The sequence below is a fragment of the Pyrgilauda ruficollis genome, unplaced genomic scaffold (genome assembly GCF_017590135.1).
Source record: "Pyrgilauda ruficollis isolate IOZ18807 unplaced genomic scaffold, ASM1759013v1 scaffold5, whole genome shotgun sequence".
Taxonomy (NCBI): Eukaryota; Metazoa; Chordata; class Aves; order Passeriformes; family Passeridae; genus Pyrgilauda; species Pyrgilauda ruficollis.
In genome coordinates, this window is record NW_024526599.1 from 12,511,610 (window position 1) to 12,525,421 (window position 13,812).

Below are 13,812 nucleotides of genomic sequence, written 5' to 3' on the forward strand. Positions count from 1 at the left end.
CTCCCTTGCAGAATGCATTCTGCTACTGCCATGCATAGCTCGCCTATCCTAACTGTGAAAACTTCCCAGCAGTATATTAAATCTGAATTATAGAGGGTTCCTCATAATGTGAAAGACAAGACAAGCCTCATACTTACTGAGTTTGTGCTGCTGGCAAGGAACGCCTTATGATGGAGTGGACTTGTCTGTACACATCCAGCTTGGACATGCACCGGCAGGACGTGTGGTTGGCGAAACTGACGGTGACGGGCTTGGGGCCGTGGGACAGCGGCACCGTGATCTCAAACAGCTACGAAAGGCAAAGCAAAGCAAAAAACTTCTGATACAGATCCAGCTAAAACTAATGTAAGGACATACGAAAAACCTATCATGAACTTAGGTTCAGATTTTTTTGTTGTCTTCCAGCATTATATTGCTAAATAATTATTATGTGCAAAATAAATATAATAGTCATGATGTGACAACCAACATTTTTAGTGTTAAACCCTGTTACATGCCAGTCTGCTTACTACAGCATTTAATATACAAGAGAAAAATGTACAAAGAACTCATTTTTCTAGAGGCGATGACTTCAAATTTGAAGCATTTTTAAAAAATCCAAAATGAAACCTTTGGAAGGTCCTTTGAAAAGCTGAACAATAATATAAAGAAGTAACAGTAAGTTATCACCTAATACATCAGTGGCACAATTACAAAAGCTTACGTAAAACAGCAGTATAGTGGACTTTGATCACTCCAGGTCTGGATGAACAGCGTTTGAACTACAGCATACCACATTTTTAAAATTTTTAGTATTTGTGTCTATGCAAGTTATATGCCTATCCTGATGAAATAAATATATCTTGAGCTATTTTTTAAGTATTAGAAAATAGCCACTACTGATAAAATAATCTGTATGTGAATTAACAAAATCTTAAATTCATTGGGAATTGTGGTTCAACTGGTGAAAGAGGACAACTTCAGTGATACCTTGTAGCAAAACTGAACAACTGATAACAGAAACACAGAGAAACTAATTTTAATTTTCAGTTCAGGACATCTACTTTATCAAATTAAGTAGTTTTTGCTGTAAGACTCAAGTCTCAATAATCTCTTGAAAAGTTAGGACAAATACAGTACATCGAAGTCTTAAAAGCTGGGTTTTGATAGTGTTTAAGAAGGGCAACAGTGTACTGCTGCTTTTTAGGTGTTCAGTCATTCTTCCAAATACACTTAAGAACATTTCTGCATCTTCTGGGGACTTTACCACCTTTAAAAATGGCCATTGGTTTTTTATTCCAGTTCCAGTTGGTAAGATTGTATAAAAAAACTAATTTTTGGCTGAGATGTGTTTGCAATGCTCTTTAAAAATCTGTAACTTTAGAGTACGCCATGTATGACATGCAAACGTAATCAAAATACTGGTAATTTTAAATACTTCAAAATATAAAAACTACATCATGGGATGTATTCACCTGCTTAGAAAGCTGATTCTTAGAAGATATGTATGAATTGATGGGCAGAACAAAGAGAATGAACTTAATTACAATATTACACATGTAAGGAGATCTTGTTTTTTCTGTTCGCTCATGACAGTATGACCTCGCTTTTCTGAAGCTGAAATAAAAATCTGCTACAGAGAGAACTGATAAATCTTAGAAAGTGAAATAAGCATGAGTTTGTGAATGGACCTAACTGCAGTTGGAAAACAAGTGCATGTTCTTCCTGTATTCTTGCAGTAGATCAATTTGCCATGCTGCAAAGCATAGCAGACTACAGGCCACTGGAGATGGCAGCACAGGACGACTGCTACATTTCCAAAGCACCTAAAAGAGGTCGGTCCCTGCCCAACAGTCCAATTCAGCTTCAGGAGATCACTGAGAGAAATTTCACAAAAACAGCTGAGATGTATCAATCATGGTAATGGAAATAATGGTGAATGTGAATTAATCTTAATTTACATTTATCCTTCCACTGTGAAAGGTATCAGTTTGGAGACGAATATTGCTAACAATTATTCCCATCAACACTTCAACGGTGCAGTGAGAAAAAAGTCTAATTAAACAACATAAGGGTAGACTAGCTTCCTTGACCTCCTCAAATTACCTTCAGTTTGTTCAAATAAATTCTCTAAATAGTAACATATTTTACCTCACCCAATAGCTGCTACTGTTTATTCAGTGAAACTATTTAAGTGAATAAACTCACATCTTGCATCAGTTATGTTTGAATCTTTATCTAAGTAAAACATTTCAGATTATGTAAAACCTGGCCATAAACAATGCTTTATGGTTTTGATAACATCTACAATTTATTTTTCGCTCCCCTTCCTCATCGAACAGAACAATAAGCTCAACATCTGCTGTCACTATAGGGCATGTCTGGCAATATTTACCAACCAAATGTCAATACATAGAAAGGATATTTCTATGAAAAATGCCTCATAACATCTATGTACGAGGCTGGTTCTCAATTCTTTTTCTGGCACCACTGTTGGCTGTGGCTACTATTGCTGCTACCTACATGGCCCAAATGGGTAATTCTTCTTGGAGACCAAATGGCTTATATTTCTGTTTGATCCCCCACTCTCTAAAAAATTGGATTTACTGCATTCTCAGAAGTCCAGATCTTCTCTTTCTTTCCAACTTTAAATTTTGATAAACAGACTAATTCACTCTAAAGGGAAAAAACATTTCCTTCAGGCACCACTCCCTAAAGACAGATAATCAGTACCAAAGACTACAACAAATGAGCTTCAGTCCCCAGAAAAACACAAGATCTGATAGCAGTAGGGGTTAGAGAAGTCTTTGAAAAGTGGAGAGCTTTTATTGCTCTGAAAAATTTTAGTAGCTATAATAAATAAAACAGCAATTTATGAGTATTGCTCCATTCAGAAGCAAATAAAAGACAAAAATAGCCTCAACTTGCCCATGCTGTCCTGTACCTTTTTGCCACAAACACTGAATTTTCAAGAAACCAGTGGAAAGCAACAACAGAAGCTATAAGCGATTGTATAAGAGTAATATATATAACCAAAAAAAACCCCCAAACAAACAAACCCAAAAAAACCCCCCACATAATCACAAAGCTCTGTCCTCCTCCAGAAAAGCTCCTAATTGTAAACATAAATCAGTTACACATTGTTAATCTCAGAGTACAGCACATACTAACAGAAGCTCTGTGTAATTGAAGAACAATTGAAAGCCATTAATAATTAAATGCATTTAATAAGAATTCAGCACCTGCCATTCAGCCAGTCTAAGGCTGTTTTATCACAGAAAGACAAATGGCAGGTCTTCCAGTCTTTCACACAGTTTCTAGGGTTTATCTTCCAAGTACTGTCCACAACCTAGAACTTAATATGATTTTAAACTTAGAAAAAAAGAAAAAATCTAACAGAAGATGGGAATCTTTGAATGTGTTGACAAAAAGTGACATCAGAACTCCTGAGAATGCAATTTTCCATATATTCCTTCTCACTGATCCTTAGACTCATAGAATGGTTTGGTTTGGAAAGGACCTTATAGATCATCTAATTAGAACCCCTCTGCCATGGGCAGGTTCACCTTTCACTAGAGCAGGTTACTCAAAGCCCCAAAAGACATGTAATTTTGATCCATGGCCTTGATGGCTTCTTCTTTACACTAGAAGGACTTCAGCATACTTACCAGAAAAACTGAGGCTTTTTATACAAAGCATTTCTTTGCTTCAGTGGTTAAATTAATTTATTCAGCACTATCATATGTGCCAATATCCATTGTATCAGCACACATAAAATTCTTAATATGCTCACTGACTCCTAAAATATATCAAAACTGTTATTGTGTGGGAAGGCCATCATTCTAGATACTTTTCAAATACAGGATTTATGTATGTTTTTTTCCCAAGATTTACATTAACTACCCCATGTTCTTCTGATGGCCTTTAGTTTATTTTGGCAAGTTTCCCTTAAATTGATTGAGTCTAAGTTTCCATCACTTGTGATCTTTGCACTTTCTAAAGTGTCAGTAAGGCCAGCCAAATATAACCAGTGTAACACAGTACAATGTGTCTAAAGAGATTTTTAAACTAAGGACATAAGACTGACTTCAAAACTAAAATCTCTATATTGAAAAGAATGAAAATGAACTATTTGAGAAATGGCATAACGTCATTATTTTACTTGAACTTTCCTGAAAAACTATTTCAAGGTTTATGTGGGATACAACAGCAGGTATTTGACGCAATAAATTCATATCTATTTAATATGCTTGAGTTCCTTATTCTATCTTTTTCTATTTTAATCCCTTTCTTTTCCCAGAAATATTAACAAAAAATTTGGAACTTATGTCTCCCCCACTATTTAAAGCACCTACTATATCACTAAAAGAGTTGGTCTAACAAAAAAAAAAAAGCATGGAAAAAGGTAGAAATGTTAATGTCGAAAACAACTGAATATTCTTGTGGCATATCTCTGAATTGTGAAAAAGAACACCACACACATCCCGAACTGGGCAAACAATTTCAAGCTGTTAACTTGTTTCCTGTGAGAAAATCTCCTCTAAATCTAATTTTGATCTGCTTGGATAGATGTTTTCCCTGGAGGGACTATAACTGTGACCATGAAACAAGATGATTTAGGACCTTTACAACAAGTGATCTGAAAGAAGCCAAAAAAATGTCCTTCCTGAGAGCCAAGAGGGGGAATGGGATGAAACAGCTCTTTGACATCTGCCCATGCTTCCCTTCAACATATAAGCAAGTGCCTGTAGGTGGGGCATTAAAAAGTGCTGCTGAGGGACAGGCTATAACTGCAGCAGGTAGTTCCACTGTCTTTGTAACGACCGTTGAATTATTTGTGCCATGGAAACAGAGAACAGCTGTTTAATAACAAATCAGAGAAAAATCCCAAACAACCACACCACAAAATGAAAACCCAACCAGTCACATTTCCCACAGATCCCTACTAGACAAGTCACCACTTAAAAACTGGGCTACTGCAGGCAGGAGAGGACCAGCTGCAGTTTGTGAATTAGTTTAGGGAGTCTTCAAATATTGTCACAGATCTTGCACTGTATCTTAATTAAGAAGTTGTCTCATATCTCAATCCTGGTTGTATAAACATCCCTTAGCAACTACAAAAACAGGTTTTGGGAAAAATGGTATTTAAAACAAAGCAGAATATGTTTCTACTTTTCTCTCAATAAAGTTAAGTAGCTAGAAAGGAGGAACACAGCCTGAATAGAAAACTATTGACCTTGCTCTGGACCACCACTGTGTTCCACTAGGCAATCTGGGAACATCTGACCTGGTCTATTCTCCAGGAAATCAGTGATTTGCCCCCTATAAAAATAATTTCTCTGCTTAGTTCTTTTATTTTTAATTAATTTTGATGAAAGCTGATATAATCTTTCTTTATATTTTAATGTCTGGGACCAATGCTAGAGCTTGCCCTCACAGTGAGAACTCCAGCTAAAAAATTAATTTCCCATTAAGTACTTTTTTCTGGAGGGTGAACTGTATGAAGTTATCTTACAGAGTTTCTGCACAAAAAACAAAGCTAAAAATTGGTGAATTACGAGAAAGTATTTGTACTCATTTCTTTCATGAAATAAGAGAAACTATGGTGAAAACAGATGTGTGGGGTACCTGAATTCCACAGAAGATACTGAATCCTATACTATTTTTCTTCCTAATTCTCATCTGATATGGGTTAAACTGTGGTCACATAATTTAAAAAAAATTTGAGATGGTGTCAGATGAAGATATATAGCTATAGGTCTGTTCCTTTATTGAGGTTTCTTTTAAAAGTGCATTCTGTCAAGGACAAGATAAAACTGGAAATCAGAAGCAAGACAGAAAACTCATAGATACAATTGCTTGCTTTTTCAGAATAAGTAAGAAAACAAGAGTGTTATTGCCTCTTCTTTCTAATAAGACTTTTAAGATTTTTCTTTTCAGAGTCTCTCAAATCTTTAACTACTCCTATGTCATATCATCACCAATAGCGTCGTGAACTGCAAAAGGAAACTCAGTGCTAAACATTTTCTACTGAGTAAAAAATTATTTCACTCAACAGACGTGAACAGTAAGATGAAGAGAAAGATATGATTTAGCCCAAACTGACACAGTGCTCAAAAACTAGGAAATCTGTATTATGTGGAACAGCTCTCTCTTTGATGAGATAATCCTTTATTTTGGTAAGTTAAACTTTACCAAAATGCGGAAAAAAAACCCAAAAAACCACCACTTCTAAGGTTTTAAAATTAAATTTATATCTTTCAAGCAAGTGGAATTGAGACAATGGTTTCTCCTAATAATGAGAAAAACAGTAAGGCTTGGACAAAGTCAGTGGTGTAGTTGTCCTCATTTAAGCTATTTGAGCTACATTACTCCTGTGCTGCGTGGTGGTCTACCAGCAGCCTAAATTTAGCATTGAAAATTCTTGGAAGGATATACCATTTCAGACAGACAGATTTCGTGAGAAATGAGGGTAGAAAAGGCACTCTACAAAAACAGTGGGTTTTGCTGTGTTCTTTATATTCCCTTTTCCTAATTTCCCTTAGAACAGGCTCAGAACACTAAGAAGGTTTTTGATAAAGGAGTGACATTTCCAAGGGCTTCAATTTTATAACTGGCTATGCAGTTTTTGGTCTTCATTATAAATATGTACTGCATCTTCAGCTAGATGAATCCTCTTGAAAAAAGAAGCAAGATTTACACTAAAAACTGAAAAGGCTCACAAACAACAAAAACCCTACCAAATACTACAGTAACAGGAAAATTCCCTAGGAAATGCTTTTAAGTATGACTATTTTTACATGATTTTTGAGGGAAATGTTGAAAGATAATTGTGATAATTCCTGTATCTACTTAGAATAATGTAGTGTAGGCTGCTTTAAAGGCAACTCATAGGCTCAGTGCATGATCTCTGCACACTCCTACCTGATCACTAACCCTGAACTTGAAGAACAAAACCTGCACATACACTGGAAGAAGATGCAATACAACAAAACAAATAGATACATAATGCTGATATGTCTTAATATAGTAAAACACCCTTCCTAAAAGACTTTATTTGAAACATGTATCCTGACTGCACATGTCCTGCAGCAGTCTACACTAATAAAATTACAAGCTAGTTTTCCATGGATTGCTCCATACAGGCATGAGGTAGACGGAAAAAAAAAAAAAAAAAAAAAGTAAATTTAGAGACCACGAGAAAATAGATTGCCCCATACAGGCATGAGGTAGATGGGGAAAAAAAAAAAAAAAAAAAAAAAAAAAAAATTAAGTTTCATGGGTAATCTCAAAATTGAGAATGGGACATCATAATTTATTTTTTCCCCTGAAAAATAAAAGCATTTTGGGGAAAAGAGTGTTAAACATGTATTTTTTCCAGACAATAGTGTCTTCAGCTGTTTTTCCTGTGTATTTTGGAATCAACTATTTCCCTTGTCACAGTAGCAATTAGAAGGTTTAAAATATGCATGAACACAAACGTATTTGCAAGGAGTACAAGAACAGCAAAAGTGTGAGAACTTACTGTCTTGCTGATGTAATTTGTGCTGATATTCATACACTGAAGTCCTTCACTATTGCAGCAACCTCCACATCTGTAGATGGATACACATGGGGGTTTAAAGAAGGTGTTTGTAGTTGCTCCAAACTCCTTTCCCACATCCACACAAACTTCACGTGGCGTGCACTGAGTTTTTCTCCATTCAGTATCAATACCTGCCAAGTTACAGGGAATTTCATGTTATAAGTAACTGTTTAAAACCAAAAGTATCCTACAGTAAATTAGAATTTCTTTTTAAACTTCAAAACCAGAATATGAAATTCTAGCGTCACACGCTTTAGTCAGTGAAGCACACATCTCTCTGTTACCTTCTAGCTGATTTTTCTCCTTCACAGGGACATGATATATCATCATGGAGCAGAAGAAAAGTCACAGTAGAACTAAAAGGGAACCCAACAAAAAGGGGAGACCTTAAAGCACAGAATCCTAACCTGGCTTGTGTTGGAAAGGACCTTTAAATGCCACGTGCCACCTAGTCCAACCTTGCTCTTGTAATGAGCAAGGACATCTTCAAACAGATCAGGTTGCTCAGAGCCCCACCCAAACCTGAAAGACCTTGAATGTTTCCAGGGTTGGGGCATCTACCACCCCATCGGGCAACCTGTTCCAGTAATTCACCATCCTTATAGTAAAAGTTTTCTTCTTTTTATCTAGTGTGAATCTACTTTCTTTAGTTTAAAATTATTCCCCTTGTCCTGTCACAACAGGACTTGTTAAAACATCTCTCCTCATCTTTTTTATAGAACCCCTTTAGGCTCTGGAAGGCTGCTATAAGAACTCCTGGGAGTCTTCTCTTCTCCAGGCTGAGCAGCCCCAGCTCTCTCAGTCCATCTTCATAGGAGAGGCGCTCCAGCCCCCTGAACATCCTCACAGCCCTCTTCTGGACCTACTCCAACAGGTCCACATCCTTCTTGTGCTGGGAGCCCCTGAGCTGGGCACTGTAGACACGGTACTGCTGATGGGTCTCACTGGAGCAGAGGGAGGGGCAGAATCACCTCCGTCAAACTGCTGGCCAGCAGCTAAAGATGCACGTCCTTTCTTTATATTACACGTCCTTTCTTCAGCTGGGGCAAGTCTAATCTTGAGAAAAATCTGCACTTTAGTTCCGCACACTTCTACAAAGTAATTCTAACCAGCCCCACACAGTATTTCACTTGGATATAATATATTAGAATTCTTAAATTTTATACACTTAATGTGAAATTCATTTAAATACATACTTAGTTTGTTAACTAGAAGGATATCATTTAAAGCAAAAGCTCACTATTTAGCAATTATGTACAGCATGTGATTTAATCTGATGGATGACTTTTGTGCCCAGATTATCCTCACAAATTTGGGCAAAGACTTTGTATCATGTTATACAGCATTTTACTAAACATAATCTTACACTAAACAGCTCCAAGACTTAGAGCTGTAAGTTTATTCCCTTTTGGCACTAGATTTTGGTAAGCTATTCAACAAAAATGGAAATTTTGCCTTATGTGTACTTTAAACTCTCCATTAAGGTACACGATTTCCAATATCATGTCCAAAAATGCACCTCCTGCTATAAATCCTGCATTCTCTACCTACAGGCACTGGCTTAAACTGTAAGTTAATGTATTTTCATCCTAGCTATCTGAAACACTGAAAGGTACATTTCAAACACATTGGTTTGAAAACTGTTTTGCTTGTTTTAGCACAACAAAAAAAGCTGAAAAAGTTGAAGTGGGTTATTTGGCATTCCAAAGCCATAATGCATAAGAGAAAAAGCATTACCAGCCGTGATGCAATTGCAGAAAATGAGAGGAAATAGTTCAATGAGCCCAACTCTTAGCATCCTCTTTGACTTCTGCCAAACTGTTACAGCCTCTACAAAGTAGGATTCCTTGTACTTGAAGACAAGCACTTCACTTTCTCTACTGAGCCGAGAAAGCACTTTTATGCAATGGACAAACCTAAAATATATCTGCAGAGTGATTTGTTTCATTATGAAAGGCTGACTACCAAAGGTTTTCTATTATAGAGAACACATCCTATCAGACTGCTGAGGTGGGTTTACTGACAATGCTTAGCTTTTAAAGTGTTTTTGATGCAACTGAAAAGCCTTCAGAATTTCATTTTTTGTGTTGTGTTGGAATGCGGATTGTGTCCTGTACTTACTTTTCAGGATCTCTGCATTATAGTGTGCTGCGGCAAATTTCAGGGAATCGTCTGATCTTGTGTCAAAGCTGGAGTGCTCCCTGTTGTGTTGCCAACCTCCTCTTCTCAACTGACATTTGAATATTTTCCAGTATTCTGGGTAAAGTACTGTCATGAGTTCATCCACACTGGACACAGACCGCAATTGCTCTTCCAGGTCTTTGCTTCCATGAGCCTGCCAAAGTAACATGGAAGATTGATTACTTTCTCTGGTACACAAGCTTTGTTAGAAACTAGCCTGAAAAGCAAGTCATACATTGTAAAATAAAGGGGTCCTCATTATAAAAACTGCTTCTGACAGTCAATGCCAACATCACTATATTGGCAAACAATGAAACGTTTTACTTCTTCCACCACTTTATCACTCCTGTAGTTCAAAATATCTGTGTGAGAAAGGAGCTATAGAATTAAGCCTACACAAACACAGTTTGCAGATTATATATATATATATAAACATTTTTATCCTGGAAAGAGAAGTTTTTGTGATAATATTTTGCATACTTGAACCCCAAAATATTTAAATTATGTCCATGTTATTTAATATCATATATGCCTAAAGTAACATTTTCCTGTTTAATCCCTTAGTCGCAGAAAATCAAAATACCCAGAAATGCAAAACCAGTTAAAAAAAACAAAAAAAAAAAAACAAACAAAAAAAACCAAACAAAACACTAAACAAAGAAACTAAATCATGCTATTTAGTACCGTTCTGGGGAAAATATTAATAAACAAATCCTGTTATAAAGCACTAATTCTTAAATCAGTAGAACATGAAGACTTAGAGGTCCCTTGAAGAATCTAAACCTCACACTCCCTTGCTGTTTCAGTGGTAGCCTCAAATCCTGTAATCCTGCCTTCTTATTCTCTGGACTTTACACAAACTCATTGCAACTGTAGTTTTCTAAAACTGAGATTACTGAGATTTACGCTCCAGTTTATCACTTATCAGGAAGATTCCCCTGTTCCTCTTAGATGAAACTAAGGCATACTGCATCAAAAGACTGGTGTTTGTCCCCTGTCCACCTTCCTCATCCATGCATTGCTGACTTCTCAAAGGGAAGGGCAGTATGGAGAATGAAGAGTATTGAAGAACCTTTAGCCACCTTCTCAGCCTACATGGCCCTTAGATGGCAGTATGAGACACAAAATACACTAGCACAAAATGCCTCAACTGGCTGGAGACTCTCTACAGTGTACTACAAAATTGTTGCAATACTCAAAAAACCTGTAAAACTTCTAAATGCAGAAATGTGAAGCCATATTAACAGAAATTTACAATTTCTTATCCGACTCTGCCACTAACAAAAAATAAACTCTTTCAGTTCAATGATTTTGAGCATTACATGAACAAAACAGGTAGCTCAGAACTAGCTCACCTGAATCAAAACTGTTCCTTGTCTCGTGAACAATTGCGAGGGTATAAAATGGCATGTATGGTTTCATCTACTCCCTTACCCAGTGTCAAATACAGCAGAAACACTCAGGATAAGGAAAATTCACGGAACTTATTTCTGTAAACACAGTTATAAACAGAACTGTGAAGAGGATGAGGCACTGAATCAGGTCACCCAGAAAAGTTGTAGATGTCCAATCCCTGGAACTGTCCATGGGCAGGCTGGATGTAGATCTGAGCAACCTGGTGTAGTGAAAGATGCACCTGTCCATGGCAGGGCACCTAGAGTTAGATGATCTTTAAGGTCCCTTCCAACTCAGACTATTCTGTGATTCTATTATTCTAATACTAATTGTAAATTTGTTTAATTTGACAAAGCATTATGAAGTTCAAAAAATGTTTTCACTTAAGCCTCACTAACCCCAGCATCCTTGCAGACGACTGTCCTGGGAGGTTCCAACAACCAAGCCATTGTCTCAGAAATGTGCCCAACAAGGCCTTCATCTCTTCCCTTGTCACCACAGGAAGGGCCACCGCTGACCCAAGCCATGCATCAAGCAGATTCCGAGAGCTTTGACTTCAAATTTAATGGTAACACAGAGAATTTCATTCCCCATCTCCCCTGCACTCCTTGCAGGATGCCACTCAAGGTCTCAATCAGTGGGTCACAAACAAAAATCCAAGCTTAACAAACTACTAATTTGGTGACTCGCTGCTTGCACCTCACGAGAGGTGAGCAGAGAGTTTGAGGTTTGAGCAGCCTCACTCATGCCAAACTGTTTCCTGAGGGTGCTGCAGCACATGGCCCTTGAGTAATGGGAAGCAAGTTGCTGCACCAGCACAATGCCAGCATTGCAGATGCACGTCGGCCACGTGATGGGAATATGCATGGCACAGCGTGTATATCCTGTCACAAGGCTGGATGAATAGCCAGGCTATTATGTAAAAGGCACAGGAATAATACCAGTGGTTAGCCATCCAGTAGCTGATCCTAGGAAGTCCTAGCAGATCACAGGGGTAACGTGGAAAGAGAATTCAACCAAAGCTTTACCACCTTTGATGAATCCTTAAAAGCCTGTACAGCCCACAGCAGACATTGGCTACTGCTGTTACAGATATTCAAAATACAGACCTAGAGCATCAGGAAAATAAGTAACGAAACTCAATATTACTTTGTTGATAACAAGTCAGGCATGGAACAGGAAAGTGAAATTGTTAGAAATAATGCATGCTGATTAATTCATCCTTGGTCAGGCAATTAAGTCATGTCTTTTCAGCTGGACACAAAATTTTTTATATCTGTATTAAATATGTATGAACAAAACTCAAAATATGAAGAAATTCATGGCTTTAATTATGCATTGTATCAAATGTAATAAAGTCTTATTTTACCCTGGATATTCCATGGGCCATAGTGCCATGTGCCTACAACCCGAGACAAGGAAGTCCTGGTTGTGGGTATAGATTAAGGAAGGAGAGGCTGGAGAGCAGCACTCTGGAAAGGGACCTGGAGGTCCTGGTTGATGTCAAGTTGAGTCAGCAGTGCCCTGGCAGCCAGGAGGGCCAACCCGGTCCTGGGGGACATCAGGCAAAGCTGGGCAATGGAGGGGATTGTCCCTCTCTGCTCTGCACTGGGGCAGCCTCACCTTGAATATCGTGTGCCGTTTTTGGTGCCCAAATATTAAAAAAAATTTTAAAAAATCAAGCTATTGGGGAGCGTCCAAAGGAGGACCACAAGGTTGATGAAGAGTCTGAAGTGATTGAGAACACTTGATTTGTTCAGTCTAAAGGAGACTGAGGGGAGGCCTCATTGTGGTCTTCAACATCCTCACAAGGGGAAGCAGAGGGGCAGACATTGATCTCATCACAAAACCAGTGACAGGATTTGAGAAAATGGCATGAAGCTGAGTTGGGGGAGGTTTAGTTTGGATCTCAGGGAAAGCTTCTTCATCCAGAGAGTAGTTGGGCACTGGAAAAGGCTGCCCAGGGAAGAGGTCACAGCACTAAGCCTGTCTGAATTCAAGGAGTGTTTGGACAATGCTCTCAGGTACATGGTGTGACTCTTGGGGCTGCTGTGTGCAGAGCCAGGAATTGTACTTCAATGATCCTGAAGGGTCCCTTCCAGTTCAGCTTATTCTATGATTCTCTGAGTACTCCCTTAATATAAACAAAAGGAAAACAATTTCTGGAGCAGATATATAAAATTACTTTTAAAAAAATCATCATTATTGCATCTGAAATATTTTCTGCTTAGCTTAATTTGCTTGTAAAGATGGCTTCAATTCAAATTTATACCATGGAAAAACAATCTGATCACTAGAAGACTTTTGTTCTTTCCCCTCTTCCAATTAAGAAAGAAAAGAAGGAAATTCATATATATGTACTAAATACACTGCACCTAGTGCCCAGAGTTAGGGAGAAAAAAAAAAAAAAAAAAGAAAATATATGTTGATTTTTCAATCTGCTTACAGTGTTACCTTGAGATACAGATCAACGATCTCTTCCTGTACATCTATGTATTTTTTAACTGCAGCAAATTACTCTCATCTGTGGAAAACTGTTTAGAGGAACATTTGTTTGAGGAACTTGTGATTTAATTCTGTAGAACAGCCAAACATCTTGTTGACATGAACATCAAATGAAATCTTAAGTTCTGGATGATTACAAGAGTGTGTCCTGCATACAGGATAAGCAT

At 37.6% G+C, this 13,812-nt stretch overlaps 1 protein-coding gene across 1 annotated transcript in view; it reads right to left on the reverse strand.

Moving 5' to 3' along the window:
• The window catches only part of VEGFC (vascular endothelial growth factor C), a 68,226-nt gene that overhangs the window by 7,031 nt on the left and 47,383 nt on the right, over nt 1-13,812 (reverse strand). Inside the window, exons 2-4 of the mRNA XM_041480171.1 lie at nt 9,686-9,899; nt 7,505-7,695; nt 138-289 (exon numbers count right to left, since the gene is read on the reverse strand). Of these exons, the coding sequence (XP_041336105.1) occupies nt 138-289; nt 7,505-7,695; nt 9,686-9,899 (557 nt within the window). The remainder of the gene's footprint in view (nt 1-137; nt 290-7,504; nt 7,696-9,685; nt 9,900-13,812) is intronic.